Below are 20398 nucleotides of genomic sequence, written 5' to 3' on the forward strand. Positions count from 1 at the left end.
TTTGTATTTTTAGTAGAGACGTGGTTTGACCATGTTGGCCCGGCTGGTCTTGAACTCCTGAGCTTAAGTGATCTGCCCGCCTCGGCCTCCCAAAGTGCCGATGTGAGCCAACACACCCGGCTCTAGCTATGACTTTTAATGTTGAATCATTTCAAAATAGGTTATAAACATCATAACACTTCATCTCTAAATATTTCAACATGCGTTTCTTAAAAATAGGGACATTCACCTATGTAACCATGATGCCATTGTCATAGTATAGACAATTCATGTTTTAATATATTAAAAATTTCCTGCCAGCCAGGCATGGCGCCTCACGCCTGTAATCCCAGCACTTTGGGAGTCTGAGGTAGGAGGATCAGTTGAGTTCAGGAGTTAGAGACCAGCGTAGGTAACATGGTGAAACCCTGTCTCTACCAAAAATGTAAAAAATTAGTGGTGGCGCATGCCTGTAGTCCCACCTACAAGGGAGGGTGAGGTGGGAGGATCATTTGAGCCTGGGAGGCAGAGGTTGCAGTGAGCCAAGATAAACACCACTGCACTCCAACCTGGGTGACTCAGTGAGACCCTGTCACCAAAAAAAAAAAAAAAAAAAAAAAGCCAATTTCCCGCCAGGCATGGTGGTTCATACCTATAAATCCTAGCACTTTGGGAGGCCGAGGTGGGTGGATTGCTTGAACCTGGGAGTTCAAGACCAGCCTGGGCACCATGGTAAAACCCTGTCTCTACAAAAAATACAGAAAGTTAGCTGGGTGTGGTGGCATGTGCCTGTAGTCCCAGCTATGGCCATATTTTAAAAATTTATTTGTAGGCACAGGGTCCCAATATATTGCCCAGGCTGGTCTCAAACTCTTGGGCTGAAGGAATCCTCCCAGCGTGCTGGCATTACAGGTGTAAGCCACTGCACCCAGCTTTATCTCCTGTATTTTCTTAAACTCTAACTTATTTCTACAGGCTTGTTTAGATATAGGTTCAACATATTTTTGAGAAACTTTGTAGGTGATGTTATATACTTTATTTTCTGTATAAAGTACATAATGTCAGGTTATCCAGTATTAGTGATGCTAAATTTGATCAATTTGAGGTGCTGACAGGAACATCTTTTTCCATTTTCAGTTAGAGGTAATTTATGGAGTAATTGGCATTTCGTAAATATCCACTGTTGTTGATTCTTTCCTCAGTCAGTTGTATTATTGAGGGTTACAAAATGATTTTTACCTAGTTCTATTGTAGTTTCTACCTTTGTTAGTGAATGTTCTTCTTTAAAGAGTAGCTCTCCTGGGCTGGGTACAGTGACTCATGCCTGTAATCCCAGCACTTTGGGAGGCCAAGGTAGGCAGATCGCTTGAGCCCAGGAGTTCAAGAGCAGCCTGGGCAACATGAGAGCCTGTCTCTACAAAAAGATTGAAAAAACTTAGTTGGTGTGCTGCTGCGTGCCTGTAGTCCCAGCTACTTGGGAGGCTGAGGTAGGAGGTCACTGGAGCCCAGGAAGTCGAAGCTACAGTGAGCCGTGATCACACCACCGCACTCTAGCCTGGGCTACAAAGTGAGACCCTGTCTCAGAAACAACAACAACAAAAAAGAATAGCTTTCCCATATTGACTGTTAGTCTTCCCAGAAAGCCATGTTAAATGCTAAAAGCTTAATTCATTATTTTCAATTACCAGTTTTCAGAACAAGGAGTTGATGTGGTAGTGACCTATGTTTGATATTTAAAGTGGTTTTTTTTCTTTTTTAAATTTAATTAATTTTTTTGAGGCAGGCTCTCACTCTGTTGCCCAGGCTCGAGTACAGGGGCATGATCTTGGCTCACCGCAGCCTCGACCTCCCGGGTTCAAGTGATCCTCCCACCCCAACCTCCCAAGTAGCTGGGACTACAAGTACATGCCACCACACCTGGCCAGTTTTTCTGTTTTTCTGTAGAGACAGGGTTTTGCCATGTATCCCGGGCTGGTCGCAAACTCCTGGACTCAAGCAAGCCTCCTGCCTTGACTGCCCAAATTGCTGGGATTACAGGCGTGAGTAAGTGTTTTTAATATTAGAATTTAGAGTAATATATTGGTCTTTTTTTTTTTTTTCCAGACAGGGTCTCACTCTGTCACCCAGGCTGGAGTGTAGTGGCATGAACACTGCTCACTGCATCCTTGACTTCCCAGGCTCAAGCGATCCTCCCACCTCAACCTCCCAAGTAGCTGGGACTATAGGCATGCGCCACCACGCCTGGCTAACTTTTGTATTTTTTGTAGAGATGAGGTTTCGTCATGTTGCCCAGGCTAGTCTTGAACTCTTGAGCTCAAGCCATCCTCCCACCTTGACCTCCCAAAGTGCTGGGATTACAGGTATGAGCCACCATGCCCGGCACTTATATTAGTCTTATGATTTCAATTTAAAATGTATAATTGACTGAATATTGATTTATACTTGTGAATTTAAATTGAAACCTTATTGCAGTTATTTTATTTTGTGGACATTAGAGGTAAGAGTCACTATAAGTTTAATTTTTTAGGTATGTAAGTTATTCTCAGGAAATTTTTTTTTCTTGACACATGTTAAAATACAAAAATTTTGTCTTTTTAAGTCTAGCAATTATACTTAAAATTGAATATATTGTTGGGGTTTGGTGGGGGGGTTGCAATAGTTCTCACTTGATAAATTTTTTTTTTTTTAATTTAAAAAAAGTGTTTGGTACTTTACACTTTCAGAGAAACTTCTCCAGTAACAAACTGTAGAAATGATCCCTGAAAGTGTAGTCTTGGTAAAATTTTTTAAGTAGTTAACATTTTATGTTTGAAGATGTTATGTTGAAGGTGAACTTTGAAATGAGTTTAGACATTCATCACAGGCCTTTAAAATTAGACCTCCAAGTAGAATAAGTTGTCTAAGTTCAGTGTAAAAATTTGAGTAAAATCTAGGCTTTTTGAATTTGTAACTTTAATAAATTAAGTATTAATGTTTTAAAACTAGAGTAAATCTCAGTGTTTTCTATGCATAAAAACTCCTCCTCTTAGATGTGAAAACAAAATACTCATCAGCAGTGGCAATATTCTGCTTTGCCTAGCTTCCTTAAAGCATGCTGATATTGTTTTTTCTTTTTTCAGTTTTTTTTGTTTGTTTGTTTTTTGAGGCAGTCTTGCTCTGTTGCCTAGGCTGGAGTGCAGTGGCATGATCTCGGGTCACTGCAATCTCTGCCTCCTGGGTTCAAATGATTCTCCCGCCTCAGCCTCCTGAGTAGCTGGGATTATAGGTGCGCATTACCACGCCCAGCTAATTTTTGTATTTTTAGTAGAGATGGGGGTTTCACCATGTTGGTCGGAATGCTCTCAAACTCCCCACCTCGTGATCTGCCTGCCTTGGCCTCCCAAAGTGCTGAGATTATAGGTGTGAGTCACCGCGCCCAGCCTAACTTTTATATTTTTAGTAGAGATGGGATTTCACCATGTTGGCCAGGCTGGTCTCAAACTCCTGACCCCAGGTGATCCTCCTGCCCTGGCCTCCCAAAGTGCTGGGATTACAAGCCTGAGCCACCGTGCTGGCCATGCTGATATTATTGATTTGAATTTCTGTTTCTTTATTTCTGCACTACTGGGCAGGATGCTCAATTCTGTAACATTGCTTGTTACAAATGGCTTATTCTTTTGGCTGCGAAGTGTGTGCTTTCCCATTTCTCCAGCTCCTCTTGTCCAGTGGAGGGAATATGGTTTAGTGAATAAACCATTTGAGGTTTTGGTAAGTCAAGTATACTTGTTCAGATGATAGAAATCATATGTGAGGTATGTTAACCTAGCTGTATAGTGACATTAGTGGGCCTGAATTGTTTTTCTTCGAAGTGGCATCCTTCTTAAGATTTAAAACTTTCCTTCACAAGGGCATCATTGGTATTTTGTGACTGTGATTGTTGATTTCCTTAGGTCTTTTAACATCCCTTTTTTCTTTGGAAAAGTTTTCTTTTCTTGATATATCAGTGGAGCTGTATTTTGATGAGTGTAGCTTGTAGTCTCCACCAATCAGATTTGAATCATTAACATTCTGTATTGGAATGTGTCTGCGCTTTCAGTTAACTGATGATTTTCAGTTTTGAAAACGTGGTGCATTTCTTTTCTGCTTAGTTCAAACCTAAAGGCAATTGTTTGATTAGAAATGAAGTCTATTGGTGTAAAGACTGTCAAGGTTTGTGGGTCAAAGAGCTCTGTACGCATAGAAGGTCAGCCATGTTCATTAGGCCAGAGTAGAAGGAAAGTCAAGCTTATGGGTGAATGGTCGTATACTCTTTCAATTGGCAACGGAGACTACTTTTGGACAAATAAAGAAATGCTGTGGGATTATATGCAGACTCTGTCTGGTAAGAAGTCAGTAGTTATAAATAATAAATGTTTTTAAAACATTAAAAAAACTGATTACAAAAATGAATACCCATTTCTGGCAGAAAACTCGAGAAATGTACAAATATTTAACAGGGAAAATAAAAATAATCCTGTTGAAGTGTGTGTGTGTGTGTGTGTGTGTGTGTGTGTGTGTGTGTGTGTATTTGAAATGGGGTCTTGGCCGGGCGTGGTGGCTCATGCTGGTAATCCCAGCACTTTGGGAGGCCGAGGCAGGCGGATCACTTGAGATCAGGAGTTCAAGACCAACTTGGCTGACATGGTAAAACCCCGCCTCTACTAAAAATACAAAAATTAGCTGAGCATGGTGGCGGGCACCTATAATCCCAGCTACTCAGGAGGCTGAGGCAGGAGAATCACTTGAACCTGGGAAGCAGAGGTTGCGGTGAGCTGGGATTGTGCCTCTGCACTCCAGCCTGGGCAACAGAGTGAGACTCCGTCTCAAAAAAAAAAAAAGAAGAAGAAGAAGAAATGGGGTCTCACTGATTGCTCAGGCTGGTAGTCATATACTGGGCTCAAGCAATCTTCCCACCTAAGCCTCCTGAGTAGTGAAGTGTGTTTTTTTAAAAACAGAAAATTTTCATCCTGAAGTTAAAGAAGGTAGGTAAAATAATGGTTCGTTAACATGTAAAAGGTTATTTATTGAGCTCAGTTCTGTGAAACGTGTGTAGAAATGGGAATTTCAGAGGCTCTTGTCAGCCTTAGAGTCCAGCTTATCTATTTACTTACTTATTATTTATTTATTTTGAGATGGGGTCTCACTGTCACCCAAGCTGGAGTGCAGTGGCACAATCTCAGCTCACTGCAACCTCCACTTCCTGGGTTCAAGTGATCCTCCCTCCTCAGCCTCCCAAGTAGCAGGACTACGGGCATGTGCCACCACACCTGGCTAAGTTTTGTGTTTTTGGTAGAGATGGGGTTTCACCATGTTGTCCTGAGCTCAAGATCCACTCTCCTCAGCCTCCCGAAGTGCTGGGATTACAGGCGTGAGCCAGTGTGTCCAGCCCAGCTTATATATTTATCTTAAATTGGCTTCTCTCCTTTTCTGGAGAATTTTAGGAGACTTACATTTTCTTTTTCTTTTCTTTTTTTTTTTGAGATGGAGTCTCGCTCTGTCACCCAGACTGGAGTGCAGTGGCGTGATCTCGGCTCACTGCAGCCTCTGCCTTCCGGGTTCCAGTGATTCTCCTGCCACAGCCTCCCAAGTAGCTGAGATTGTAGGCATATGCCACCACGCCCAGCTAATTTTTGTATTTTTAGTAGAAACGGGTTTCACCATGTTGGCCAGGCTGGTCTGGAACTGCTGACCTCAGGTGATCTGCCCACCTTGGCCTCCCAAAGTGCTGAGATTATAGGCGTGAGCCACCATGTCCAGCCTGAGACTTCCATTTTCTGGGGTTGCTGACAGCAGTGGCCACATGAACTACTCTACTTTCAGTGGAGAATAGAAGCTCAAAATTTTCAACACCTGGGTGAGTTGTTGGGTTTTCCCCTTTGCCCTGTATTTCTAAGGTGCTCTTACAGTTGGTCCCAAAAGTCCCATTAAAGAATGTCATCTAATCTAGGGCATATTTTACTTATTTATTTTATTCATATCTTTTATTATTATTATTTTTGAGACAGGGTTTCACTCTGTCACCCAGGCTGGAGTGCAGTGGCATGGTCACGGCTCACTGCAGCCTCAACCTCCCAGGCTTCAGCGATTATCCCACCTCAGCTCCCCAAGTAGCTGGGACTACAGGCACATGCCACTATGCCTGGCTAATTAAAACAATTTTTAAAATAGAGACAGGGTCTTGTTTTGTTTCCCAGGCTGGTCTGGAACTCCTAGGCTCAAGCAGTCCTCCTGCCTTGGCCTGCCAAACTGCTGGGATTACAGGTGTGAGCCACTGCCCAGCCAAGGGGCATATTTTAGAAGAAGCTTTAGAGAAAACTCAATGGCAAACTAAGAATTTTTGGCATTTGGTTTAAATTATGCTTCTTTATGAGAGAAGACACATTTTTTAAAATGTTAGGTTTTCTAAAATCTTTAATAATAAAAGAAACATGAAAGATATTTATATTCTTTGTTAAAGTTTTATGGTGACAATATGTGGATTGAGGATTCTGTTTCAATCTAAACCTATAACTTGCTTTCTGAGGTCCTAAAGTCCTGTGTCACATTTTTACACGTTTTAAAATAATTGGTCCTTACCTCTTTTGTGCACCTGACAGTTCTGCAAAACACATGTATTGGATAAACAGTATGTTCTTGCAGTGAAACTCACTGTTATTGGCTTTCCAAAGAAAAAATTGTTTAACATTGTCCTTTGAAACTGGCAAACTTTATTCACTTAACTCTTAGCTTTTCCTCCTCCCTGTCGTATGCTAAAGTGGAAATAAAATACTACATGACCTGCTAACTTTAATTATCAGAAGTAACACTTTTTAATAAGCCCAAATACTGGAATGCCTTTTTTATACAGCAGATAAGTTCTTAGATGAGTTTTTTTAAGTACAAGTTATACAGTATTACGTTGTTATAAGTGGTGACTCTCAAAAGGGTGTTCAGTCTTCTGGGGGTTTCGTAGTGATCTAAAGAGCTGTTTCATAGTCAAGTCACATGAAATTGAATTTTACTGTTAATTTTTATGTTTAAATTACAGACATAAATATATTTTTAAAAATATAACTACAAGAATTTTTAGTTCTGGTGAAAGGAAAGTGGGGAAGGGAGCTATATTTATTTAGCATCTCCAATTAAAGACAGGCCAAAGGAAGACTGGACTGAAGATGTGACTGATTCTAAGACTTGTGCTCTTTTAATTATGTCATATTGCCTTCTTGGAAAAGGGAAGTTGGGAATCTTCACTGACTGCTGACATGTGCCAGGCTAGGACTTCCCAAAGTTAGTTCTGTTGACAACTGGTTCTTTTATTTTTAGTTTATTAAGATGGGGTCTTACTCTGCTGCCCAGGCTGGAGTGCTGTGGCACAATCTCAGCTCACTGCACACTCCACCTCCTGTGTTCAAGCAATCCTCCCACCTTCGCCTCGCTTGTAGCTGGGACTACAGATGCATGCCACCATGCCCAGCTAATTTTTGTATTTTTTGTAGAGACGGGGTTTCACCATGCTGCCCAGACTGGTCTTGAACTCCTGGGCTCAAGCGATCCACCCGCGTTGGCCTCCCAAAATGCTGGAACTACAGGTGTGAGCCACCACACCTGGCCAACAACTGGTTCTTTGAGATGCTCCTGGTGTCTAGGCAGTTATCAAAAAGTGCCCAGATCATAAGTGCACATACAGTTTGGTGAATAGTTTGCTGTGTATCCTTGTAGACTTTATACTTATTCAGAGGTACATATTTGTGTATATATTTTTATAAAACATGGGATTCAGTTGTACAAAGCAGTTTGCAATCTGTTTCTTTTATTTAACAAGATGTTGTAAATATTTTTCCACATCAAGTTATATAGACTTAATAACTGTTAATGTGCCATTGTATTCCTATACCATGATTTAGTTATCAAATCTCTTGAAGAATATTTATTTCTAGACATTTAGTATTATCGTTTTAATTTACAATTATTTAATAAATAATGAGGCTGAATTTCATTTCATGTTATTAAGCCATTCATATTTACTCTTCTTTCAGCAAGTTTCTGGTGTTTGAGGAACACTGTGAAGGACTGTGGCAGGGTTCTTGAAGATAAGGGAGTTTGTTTATCTAGGCAACTCCTGGAAGCCATTATAGAGGGAGTCACACTTCCCAGTATCCTGGAAGGGGGCTTGTGATGGATGAGGTGCGAAAGTGGAGGCTACTATGACAGATGCAACTCTAGGGCACCATACTGGGGGAGCATTCTACTAGCTCTAGCCCCAACTTGAGTCCATGTTGGCAGATCTATAGAAGGAGAGGGAAGAATGGAAAGGAGCCAGTAAGCAAAAGAACCCCATAACCAGTGTGATTCTTGACAACTTTCTGGAAAGTTGGTTGTAGGCACTCTTGAGGGGTAAACTTGGGGACAAGGTGGTCTACTATTTCTCGTGTGGGTATTTGTCTTCCATAGAAACCTTAACTGGATATGAGTGCTGCTTTAGGAACAAACATCAGTTTCTTTTTTTTTTTTTTTTTTGAGATGAAGTCTTGCTCTGTCACCCAGGCTGGAGTGCAGTGGCATGATCTCGGCTCACTGCAACCTCCGCCTCCCAGGTTCAAGTGATTCTTCTGCTCCAGCCTCCCAAGTAGCTGAGACTGCAGGCATGCACCACCATGCCCGGCTAATTTTTGTGTTTTTAGTAGAGATGGGGTTTTACCATGTTGTCCAGGCTGGTCTTGAACTCCTGACCTCAGGTGATCCGCCTGCCTCGGCCTCCCAAAGTGCTGGGATTACAGGCGTGAGCCACTGCGCCCAGCCTCAGTTTCTTTATAGAAGCATGTTTGGAGTTACTGAATCTGAGTTGGAAGGGATGCTAAAAACTATTTAATACAGACTCTCATTTTAGTAAATAGGGAAGCTGAAACTTGCCCCAGTTCCACTTTGTAGCATCTGTTTAATTTCAGAAGTGACATTAAAGTTTTAGTCTTATTTCAATTCTAAAAATTGTCTGTACGTCACTGTGCAACCTGCCTCCCGTCTGTATGTTGAAAATGATAGAATCTGCACTATTGTGCTACATATCAGGGGTTTACTCTGCCAGGTACATGCCAATTACTTCACATATATTCTTACTAAAGCCTTACAATAACTTGAAAAAGGGTTTTCTTATCCCCATTTTGCAGATAGGTTCAAGCTTTGGAGGTCTTTGAGTTTCAGTCTGAAGCAACAATTCTGTATGAAAAAAATTCCTGTATAAATAAGAAATTCAAATATTGTGAGACTTTGAAATTCTTTAAAGTCATACACAGTGACATTGCCATCACCTACCTATGTTTGCGGCCCATGACATCACATTTATGCAGTGGTCACATTTCCTTTTAATGATATTTCCATTAGTGGTGCATGGAGCTTTTGCTGGTGAGTAGAACCAAGAAACAGAATATTCTTTGGGAGATAGTAAAATATAAAAGGCATCTTTTAAAAACAAATGGCAAATTTTTGCAGAAAAGAAAACTTAACATTAAAAATGACTAAGCCAAGCGCAGTGGCTCACACCTGTAATCCTAGCACTTTGGGAGGCTGAGGCCAGCAGTCACCTGGGAGGTCAGAAGTTTGAGACCAGCCTGGCCAACATGGCAAAACCCCGTCTCTACTAAAAATAAAAAAATTAGCCAGGTGTGGCGGCAGGTGCCTGTAGTCCCAGCTACTCGGGAGGCTGAGCCAAGATTGTGCCACTGCAGTCCAACCTGGGTGACAGAGCAAGACTCCATCTAAATAAATAAATAAAATAAAAATAAAAAATAAATAAAAATGACTAATATTTACATTACCTATATAGTATTCTTGCCAGAAATGTTAAACTGCATGTAATGTTGAGGAAATAACCAGAAAAATTCAGAATGTAGGACATTCTAATTCTAATTAATTCTAATTGGCTTAGACTCTTTTGAAAAAAATAAAAAACCAAAAAACAATGACCTAATGATATCATGTAGCTCTGTGTCCCCAACCAAATCCCATGTTGAATTGTAAATCCCCAATGTTAGGGGAGGGACCTGGTGGGAGGTAACTGGATCATGGGGGTGGATTTCCCCCTTGCTGTACTGGTGATAGTGAGTGAGTTCTCACTAGATGTCGTTATTTAAAAGTGTGTAGCACCTCCCCCTTTGCTCTCTCCTCTGCTGACCATGTGAAGATCTGCTTGCTTCCTCTTTGCCTTCTGCCATGATTGTAAGTTTCCTGAGAACTCCCTATATGTGCTTTCTGTACAGCCTGTGGAACCATAAGCCAATTAAACCTCATTTCTTTATAAATTGCCCAGTCTCTGATAGTTTTTTTTGTTTGTTTGTTTTTTGACAGAGTCTCACTCTGTTGCTCAGGCTAGAGTGCAGTGGCGCAATCTCGGCTCACTGCAAGTTCTGCCTCCCGGGTTCACGCCATTCTCCTGCCTCAGCCTCCTGAGTAGCTGGGACTACAGGCGCCCGCCACCACGCCCAGCTAATTTTTTTATTTTTTATTTTTAGTAGAGATGGGGTTTCTCCATGTTAGCCAGTATGGCCTCGATCTCCTGACCTCGTGATCCACCCGCCTCGGCCTCCCAGAATGCTGGGATTACAGGCGTGAGCCACCGCACCTGGCCTTTTTTTTTTTTTTTTCTCAAGACAGTCTCACTCTGTCGCCCAGGCTGGAGTGAAGTGGCGTGATCTCAGCTCACTGCAACCTCTGCCTCCCAGGTTCAAGCAATTCTCGTGCCTCAGCCTCCCAAGTAGCTGGGATTATAGGCATGAGCCATCACGCCCAGCCAACAGTGACTCTTGAGAGAACTATAAAAAGTATTGAAGCATTTGTTAGAGTACTTAACACACTTTTGCTCTGAGTAGTTTTAGGTTTGGTTCAGCTGAGATTTTTACCTTTATTTTGGAATTCTATTTTCAAATTAAAACAAAAAGCAAAACATCTAATATTTAAAATAGCAAATTATAGAGGTAGGAGGTAGTTTTCCCAGCTAAACAGATTATTAACCTTTACTGTGAATTTATATGGACACTTAACATATTAAAGAAACTTTTTAAATGTGTTAATATTTTGGATTTCTGAGCCTATGAAAATATTCCTTGCCTGGAAATTAGCTGTAAGCCCTTATCAGTGTAGTTTTCTGATTGTTACTACTTTCCAACTAAATTATAAATCTCTTAAAGCCATCGTAGGTGTGTTTATATCTCCAGCACCTGCCATAGTTGCTTGAATATGTGGGACTGTATATTGCTGGGTGGCAGATCTAATATTTTTTAAAGAGCACAATATTCTCAGCTTGAATGTCCTCATCTACAGGGCTTGTGGTCTTTATTTAAGTGGGCAGGTTTTCATTGTGTTTCATCTTGGCCATAGGAACCTTTTCAAGCTTTCAGAGGAGTAGCTTCTTATTAGCTTATAACATTAATCAGTCATTGTTTTTTATTGTTTTTTTTTTTTTTGAGACGGAGTCCTACTCTGTCGCCCCGGCTGGAGTGCAGTGGCATTATCTTGGCTCACTGCAAGCTCCACCTCCCAGGTTCACGCCATTCTCCCGCCTCAGTCTCCCAAGTAGCTGGGACTACAGGCGCCCGCCACCAGGCCAAGCTAATTTTTTTTTTTTTTTTTTTGTATTTTTAGTAGTGACGGGGTTTCACCGTGTTAGCCAGGATGGTCTCGATCTCCTGACCTTGTGATGTGCCCGCCTTGGCCTCCCAAAGTGCTGGGATTACAGGCGTGAGCCACCGCGCCTGGCAACATTAATCAGTTATTGTTGAGAGAGCCCTAACTTTGGCCACTTTATTAGGAAGAACACAAGATGAAAACTAGGGACAAATTCACTATACAGTAGTCCCCCACCTTTTCCTCAGAAGATACATTCAGGGTCCTCCGGTGGATACTTGAAACCACAGATAGTACTGAACCTATGTACTGCTTTTTTTAATACGTACATAACTATGATAAAGTTTATAAATGAGGCACAGTAAGAGATTAACAACAACAGTAATAAAATAACAGTTATCTGAATGTGGTTTCTCTTTCTCAAATTATCTTACTGTACCCTACTCACCTTTCTTCCTGTGACCTATTGATCTGATAACCAAGATGGCTACTGTGTGTCCAAGGGGGAGGTATCTTATACAACATGGAATGCTGGACAAAGGAATGATTGACTTCCTGGATGGGACAGAGCGGGACACTGCAGGATGGCAAGAGATTTCATCATGTTACTCAGAACATTGCTGTTTAAAACTTAAGAACTGCTTATTTCTGGAATTTTCCATCTGATATTTTCATACTTGACCTTGGGTAACTGAAACTGCAGAAAGTGAAACTGGATAAGGAGGGACCACTGTACAACTTTTATTTCTAAAGAACTGTAATATTTGTGTGTTTGCAGATCAGGGAGCAGAGAAACATGAAGGCACAGGTCAGTCCTCTGGGATCACTGATCAAGAGAAGGAGTTATCCACCAATGCTTTCCAAGCTTTCACAGTAAGAAATGGCTTCTCTTAATCTGCTCAAGTTGTAGGGTTCTGTCAAGTATGAATCTTTTCATAGTGAATTTTTAAATTTACAATTTTTACTCTGTAATAATTCAAAAGTTAATTTAGAGATAAGTAGGTTTAATTTTAAAAATAAATGTTTTAGAGTTTAAATATGGTGAAAGGAATGGGAGTAATTGGAGCCATTCCCAAGTTTTTGTAAACATGTTTTAACTCATATACTGTTGTTTTTAAGTCTTTTAAATTTAGATTTGTAAGTATATGGGTCAGTCTTTTCATTTCACTAAGCTGTTCAATTCTTTTATTTATTTATTTATTTCTGAAAATATCAGATTCAAAAATTATTTTCTTGAAAGTACTTTAAAATGGAACCCCAAAACTTTATTGGCAGAATTTTAACTTTTTCTGACATTAAACAATATGAAAGAAAACCTTATTTGGTTATCAGGTTACGTGCATGTAAGCAGAAGAACTTGATGCTTGGGTATTTAAAATATATTTACTAGAAAATAAAATTTGGAGTGATTATATTACCTTTCTTGACTAGCCTCAGCCATTAATACCTTGCTAGCACTATATGTATATGCCAGTATATTTATCATATCAATATATGTGTCTTATATGTGTCAATGTCAAGGTTTTGAGTCTTAGGAAGTAAATATCCACAGTTTCTTAACTGACATGAATATTGCTTTAGTGACTTTGATTAGTATATGTAGGGAAACTACATCTTTCTTTTTAAGAACTTTTAAGATAAAGATGAATGAAATATATTTGGAATGATATACTGTATTTAAAGCTGGTATGTAATTTTGTGTGTGTGTGTGTGGTTTTTTTTTTTTTAGTCTGGAAATTATGATGCCTGTCTACAACACCTTGCCTGTCTACAAGATATAAACAAAGATGATTATAAAATAATTTTGAATACAGCAGTAGCTGAGTTTTTTAAAAGTAACCAAACAACAACAGATAATTTGAGACAAACACTTAACCAGCTGAAGAATCAGGTGATACACAAATGAATTTAACTATAAAAAATATTGTTCTGTTCTTTAATTTATGAAACACAAATAGTTAAGGAAAATAAATGTGATTTGTCTGGTATTTCTTGTCAGAAACATTTGTTAGCATTAATTTTATTTCTGTAAAATTATTATTCCAGGAGATAAAAGGTATGTTGTGGGATTATTTTAATTGGGGTTTTAATTAACTTGAACAGAATAGACTAATATACCAAATTTGAATGAGCTTTGGAGTTTTGAGAACTATATGAAGAAGCTTAGCTGTGGAGATATATCTTGTTTATAATTTAAAAAATATGATTAATCCTAATGTCAAGTCGTTTTAGCATTTGGATCAGGAGATGATTGATTAAATAGAAGATATTCTGCTTTGTATCTGGCTTGGGGCTTGAATTGGGGATTGGTCTGGTGATAATGGCAATGTTTCTTGAATCCTGGGGCTAGACTTTTGGTGTTCAAGAGGGCTGATAACAGTGATGGTGCTGATAGGATCAGCTAGCATATGTTAAGTGTTCACTGTGTGACAGGGCTCTGCCAAGAGCTTGTATGCAACTTCTCAGCTTGTTCTTCTCAGTAGCCCTATGAAATAGCTATATAATTTTTCTTATTTTAAAAGTGGGAAAGCCAAGGCACAGATAGCTGTGTAAATTGTCCAAAAACACAAAGTTTTTGAGTAGTAAGAGCTACATGAACTCAGTTGTATTTAACTCTATAGCCTGTAATTTTAGTTACTGCTTCATGCTGTTAGGGAGTCATGAGACCTTTCCTGTAATCATGAGTACCATGATACTCTATAGCATCACCCTAAAGTGTGACACAGGTAGAAGCAAGTTGTCCCTTCAGGCTCTCTATAATCCTTTATAGGCATAAAGTAATTTTTAAACCCCATTAAAATTCAAAAATGAGAATAATAGCTACCATTTATTGAATGCATACTGGGTGCCAAATTCTGTATTAAGTGCTTTTTATGCCTTATCTCATATAATCCTCACATTCAACTCTTGAGGCAGTAGGTGCTTATTATCTCAGTTTTAAAACCAGGATTTAGGAAGTCTAATTTAAATTTATACAACTAGGAAGGGGAAGAACGATTTAAACCAGGCCTTCTGACTCTTGAGCCTGTTCTCCTACCTGTCTCAGTCTTCATAAATTTATATGTCCTCACGTTTCCTCATTACTCCAGTATTATTACTGATGATTTTATCTAGTGTTCCAGAATCAAAAGAAAGATGATGCTTACTGATAATCTAGTACATGCACCCTATGGCCCCATAGACAGTTTCTTCGAGGACAAATTTGTTTGGTTTTTGAGAATAAGTTCAGCCTTTAAACTTTTTTTGAATAAGCAATTCCTGCAAACTTCCAGTTAGGCCAAAAAAACTCTGTGAAGTTCTTTCACTAGCTTTTATTGTTTATAAGGTTTGTTAGGGCCTTCCAACTCTTGAGTTTCCTAGAAGTGTTTGTACTTGTGGTTACTGACTTCTTTAAATCATACTTCTGTTCGCAGTCACATCGGGCACAGTGACACACCTTTTCAACCTATTCCATTTTAATTAGCAAACGTCTAATTTCACTTAATGCGTAGTTTTTCTTTTGGTTGGAGCAGTTACTAGACTATTTTGGTGAGTCATAGAATATGTGGCAAAGTTATTCGTGTGATAATTATTCAACCATTGCTGAATCCAAAACGCCATAGTTTATCTAAAAGCTTTTCTGGCTAAACTCTTCTTAACTCAGTCTCTCTCCATTACATAACTACAGAAAGAGTTGCCTTTGGAAATTGAGTTTTCACTGTTTGAAGATACTGTTTTTAATCTCTTTAAGATAGTGACTTGATAAGTGAAGATTATAAAAAGTTCCCAAACTCATTGAGATGCACATGTTGGTCAGCTAGGACCACTTGCTAACATTTGAACCATGTCAAGCTTAACCACGTGGGTGGTTGACGTCTGCTGAAGTCCAGTTACAAAATTTACAATTCATTGTGTGTAGTGAACCTTCAGGTTCCTTGCCATTAGTCAAACCAAGGCTGTTAAATCCATGTACTGTATATCAGAGTTCTATGGAAGTGTTGGTCTTAGAGTTAATTACTTAATATTGAACAATAATTTATTGCAATCTTCATAATGGCAAAGGTTAGTTTTAATACAAGTAGACTTCCAGTTTCATGTGTTACATGGAATTGTGCAATGGTTGTAAAGCTTGATTAAAATTTAAAAGCCCATTGCTACAGCTTACATAAGGGGGTATACAGTTTGACAATGCAAAGTGTCATGCTTTTTTTTTTTTCTTTTTTGTCAGTTACAGATGTTAGCCTTTAGTGAAGCCCATAAAAGCCTTTTCTAACCATCATGTGTGCAATAATATATTTTTGTTACTGAGTACTTTTTAAAAATCTATTCTTTTTTTACGGGAACGAAACCTGAAAATATACTTTCTAGCCCTATGGCCTTGGGCAAGATAATTAAGTTTTCTGTGCTGGTTTCCTTATGTATAAAGTGGAAATGAAATTATCTATGTCCTCGGCCAGGTGCGGTGGCTCATGCCTGTAATCCAAGCACTTTGGGAGGCCGAGGTGGGCAGATCGCCTGAGGTCAGGAGTTCAAGACCAGCCTGGCCAACATGGTGAAACCCCATCTCTACTAAAAATACAAAATTAGCCAGGTGTTGTGGTGCATGCCTGTAGTCCGAGCTACTCAGGAGGCTAAGGCAGGAGAATCACTTGAACCCTGGAGGTGGAGGTTACGCTGAGCTGAGTTCGTGCCACTGCACTCCAGCCTGGGTGACTCCATCTCAAAAAAAAAAAATTATCTATGACCTTGAGGTATGGTGAGGATTAACCTGTAAAAGTTTTAACATAGCAAGTCTGGCACATGGTAAATAGTTAACTATTTTTGTTTTGTTTGATACAGAGTCTCGCTGTGTTGTTCAGGCTAGAGTGCAGTGATGTGATCTTGGCTCACTGCAGCCTCTGCCTTTTGGATTTAAGCAAGTTTCCTCCCTCAGCCTCCCGAGTAGCTGGGACTACAGGCGCGTGCCACCACACCCAGCTAAATTTTTTTTTTGTATTTTGTATTTTTAGTAGAGACGGGGTTCACCATGTTGGCTAAGCTGGTCTCAAACTCCTGACCTCAAGTGGTCTGCCTGTCTCGGCCTCCCAAAGTGCTGGGATTACAGGCATGAGCTGCCACGCCCGGCCAGCTATTATTAATGTTTAAATTTTACCTTAGTTTTTACAAAATGAAATCAAACTATGAATACGACGTGACATTTTAATGGGAAAGGTCATTTTGAGTTTCTTGCACGCCTGGTGTAGCCTCTTGTAGGTTGTGAGGCTAGGAGATGGGAATCCTACTCAGAAGCGGTGTTACCAATTGAAACAGGGAAGATAGCTTCACAGTGACAAGGAAGATAATTGTCTAGCCATGTGCTGAGTACTTAATAAAGTCTCATGAAAACATTTTACCTAAAATTTTATTATGTGTGGCACAGAAGAATGAAAATAATTTTTAGTATGTGAGAGTAATTAAAATCTAAAGATACTGTTGAAAGTATGGAAAAATTCAGAATAAGAATGTTGGCCTATGTTCCTTTTTATTCATATGAATTCTTTCACTTTTGCTTTTTATTTCCTTAATGTTAAAATATAATCTCTGTTGATTGCTTTATAGGTCCACTCAGCTGTTGAAGAAATGGATGGATTAGATGATGTTGAAAACAGCATGTTGTACTATAATCAAGCAGTCATTCTTTATCATCTGCGGCAGTATACAGAAGCCATATCAGTTGGTGAAAAACTTTATCAGTTCATAGAGCCTTTTGGTATGTTATCTGTCAAGTCAAAAATTTCCCTATCTTCCCTATACTTGCAGAATTCTCTGGTACTTTTACCTAGATAACCTAAATCCGAGAAGTCCATGCCAGTATTCAAAGAAAAGCCGTATCAGCTTTGCTTAATGGTTAGAAAAGATAAAAATGTAATCCAGGTTTTCTTTGAGTGTCCCTTCCCAAATTTTGAAGATAACTGTTAAAAATGCTGTTGGAAAGTGCTGAAAACACTTAGTGATGTTTGTGGGGTTTTTGCTGTTTCAACACTATTTTAGTGTACCTGATCCTTTCTTACTTTAGTACATTAAGGAAGTAGCATTTTGGAATGTTAGGGGACAGTGAGGTATTTCATTTTTGCCTTTTGCCTTACTGAAATTTTTGGTGGTAATTATGGAGTAGGAAGTATAGAACAGAGTTAGTTTTTTGCTATCTTAATTAGCTTACTAACCTCAAGTAGGAGTAGCAAGAAAAGTAAGGGCAAAGGAAAAAAGAAGAGCAAAGGAGAAAGCTAGACCCAGGAAATGGTTGTTAGAGAAGGCTGTTGGTTTCTAGCCCACAAGCAGTCAAATTCCATTTGTGAGTTACATTTTTGTCTTTTTTTTTTCCATAATTGCTTTCTTTTACATTCAAAACACAAATGAGAATTCCTAATTTATCAGGAACGCCTGATTGCTCATGTGGTTACCACAGGACAAGTGGTGGGGTATGATAGCGCTCTGTGGTGCTTTGGGAAGAGGTAGAGTGTCCCCTTTTGCTGACAGCTGGTTGAACAGCTGATTACTATGGCTCCAGAGAGCCATTCTGAGGTGCTTCTCTTCTTTCCCTCAATCCTGAGAGCTTGGTAGCTGGACAGACTGGGCGGGAGAGACACCAGTGGTAAGGGATTATGTAATTAGTGACCAGGTCCTTCTGTATAGCTAGAAATCAGAGTTACACTTTTAGGACTGTATACATTTTTCTGTAAAGTTACTGTTATTGATGCTTCTTAGAATTTCAATATGGAGAAACTGCCTTTAAAGGCAGCTATTAAAATATAAATATGCCCAGCGCAGTGGCTCACGCCTGTAATCCCAGCACTTTGGGAGGTTGAGGTGAGCAGATCATCTGAGGTCAGGAGTTCGAGACCAGCCTGATCAACATGGGGAAACCCCGTCTCTACTAAAAATACAAAATTAGCCAGGTGTGGTGGCACATGCCTGTAATCTCAGCTACTCAGGAAGGCTGAGACAGGAGGATCACTTGAACCCGAGAGGCCGAGGTTGCAGTGAGCCAAGATTGCACCACAGCATTCCAGCCTGGGCAACAAGAGCAAAACTTGCTCTCAAAAAAAAAAAAAAAAAAGAGAATTTCCGGAATTCATGAAATCCTGTTAATCTGCACTGTGGCTGAACAGAATATATTAATAGTAATCAACTAGTCAGTATTCACATTCATTTTTCTTTTATGGCTTTTTTTTTTTTAAACTTTTACTGCTTGGATTTTTTTTAAAGCTGTTTTTTTAGAGAAGGTTTAGATTTACAGCAAAACCAAGTTTCCTCTTGTACAGAGATTTCCCGTGTGTCCTCTGCCCCAACACATCCATAGCCTCCCTCATTACCATTATCCCTCAACAGTGTGGTGCATTTGTTATAATTGATAAACCTACATTGATACATCATAATCATCCAAAGTTCATAGTTTACGTTAGGGTTCACTCTTGGTGTTGTATGTTCTATGTGTTTGGACAAATATATTCATTATAGTATCATACAGAGTATTTTTCACTGCCCTAAGAATTCTGTGTTGTACCTGTTCATTCCCTTTCTACCTATAACCACTGATCTTTTTACTGTCTCTATAGTTTTGCCTTTTCTACAGTGTCAAACTTGGAATCATAACTACTCAGCTTCTTTTTTCTTTTTTTTTTTTTTTTAGATGGGGTCTCTTTCTGTTGCCCAGGCTGGAGTGCAGTGGCGTGAACTCCACTCACTGCAACCTCCACCTGCCAGGCCCAAGCGATCCTCCCACCCCAACCTCTTCAATAGCTGGGATTACAGTCACGCGCCACCACACCCAGCTAATTTTTGTATTGTTTTGCAGAGACTGGGTTTCACTATGTTGCCTAGGCTGGTCTTGAACTCCTGGGCTCAAGCCCAGCACCTTGGCTTCCCAATGTGCTGGGATTACAGGTGTGAACCACCATGCCTAGCCAGTACTCAGATTCTTCATACAACATATGCTAATTGAGCACATGGTCCAGTACTGTGGGCCAGACACTGTTCTGGGTCTGGAGATAATGCAATGAATGAAATACAGAAACGCTTTACCCCCGTTAAGCTTCTATTCTAATAGGAGAGAAAGCAACATAATAAAAAAACAGCCATCCCTTGGTATTCAAGGGAGATTGGTTCTAGGACACCCCTCTTCAGATACCAAAATCTGCTGATACTTAAATCCCTTATATAAAATGGTGTAGTATTTACATACAGTCTCTGTGTATGTCCTGTACATTTTAAATAATCGCTAAATTACTTATAATACCTAATACACTGTAAATGCTATGAAAATGTTTTTATACCATATTGTTTAGGGAACAATGATGGGGAAAACGTCTGTACATATTCAGTGCAGATGCAACAACTTTTTTTTTTCTTCTAACATTTTCAATCTGAGGTTGGTTGAATCTGTGGGTGCAGGTCAGATACAGGGGGCTGGCTGTATACTTGAATGCTATGAAGTAAAGCTAAAATTGAGTGAGAATGTAGAGATTGACTGGGGATGTTTTAAGTAAGGTAATCAAGCAAGGCCTGGGATGAGATGGTATTTGAAACGAGACCTGAATAAAGAAAAGACATTATCCTTGCTACTGTTTAGAGGGAAAACATTCCCACTGGAGGTAATGGGATATGGAGAAGACTTGAGGTGAGAGGCTGTGTTTGGTGAGAGCAATAGCAGCAAGATCATTGTGACTGGAGCTAGGTAAGGAGGATAATAGGAAATAAAGTCAGAATTAGCCACGGGCAGAAGAGGTAAAGCCTAGGGCAGGGCTTACTGTCTTAGGTGCAGTGAGAAGCCCTTGGAGATATATGA

The 20398-nt window shown here is 39.7% G+C and overlaps 1 protein-coding gene and 1 pseudogene across 32 annotated transcripts in view; one reads left to right on the forward strand and one right to left on the reverse strand.

Annotated features, from left to right (window-relative positions):
* CNOT10 (CCR4-NOT transcription complex subunit 10) overlaps nucleotides 1-20398 on the forward strand; it is an 88883-nt gene that overhangs the window by 6424 nt on the left and 62061 nt on the right. For 14 of the 32 annotated variants that reach the window (XR_010155550.1, XR_010155551.1, XR_010155553.1 and 11 more), the window contains exons 2-4: nucleotides 12374-12468; nucleotides 13325-13486; nucleotides 17173-17323. Coding sequence is in view for 23 of the 32 variants with exons in the window: in XM_001168131.7 (XP_001168131.3) it covers nucleotides 12374-12468; nucleotides 13325-13486; nucleotides 17173-17323 (408 nt within the window). In the remaining 9 variants the exon portion in view is untranslated. Of the gene's footprint in view, nucleotides 1-1923; nucleotides 2023-2115; nucleotides 2340-4020; nucleotides 4340-12373; nucleotides 12469-13324; nucleotides 13487-17172; nucleotides 17324-20398 lie in introns of those variants that run through there. The other 18 variants (XM_063806686.1, XM_063806687.1, XM_063806690.1 and 15 more) reach the window with 11 other exon arrangements.
* LOC112208905 (small nucleolar RNA U3) lies at nucleotides 2678-2754 on the reverse strand (annotated as a pseudogene).

Source organism: Pan troglodytes, chromosome 2 (assembly GCF_028858775.2).
Source record: "Pan troglodytes isolate AG18354 chromosome 2, NHGRI_mPanTro3-v2.0_pri, whole genome shotgun sequence".
Classification (NCBI taxonomy): domain Eukaryota; kingdom Metazoa; phylum Chordata; class Mammalia; order Primates; family Hominidae; genus Pan; species Pan troglodytes.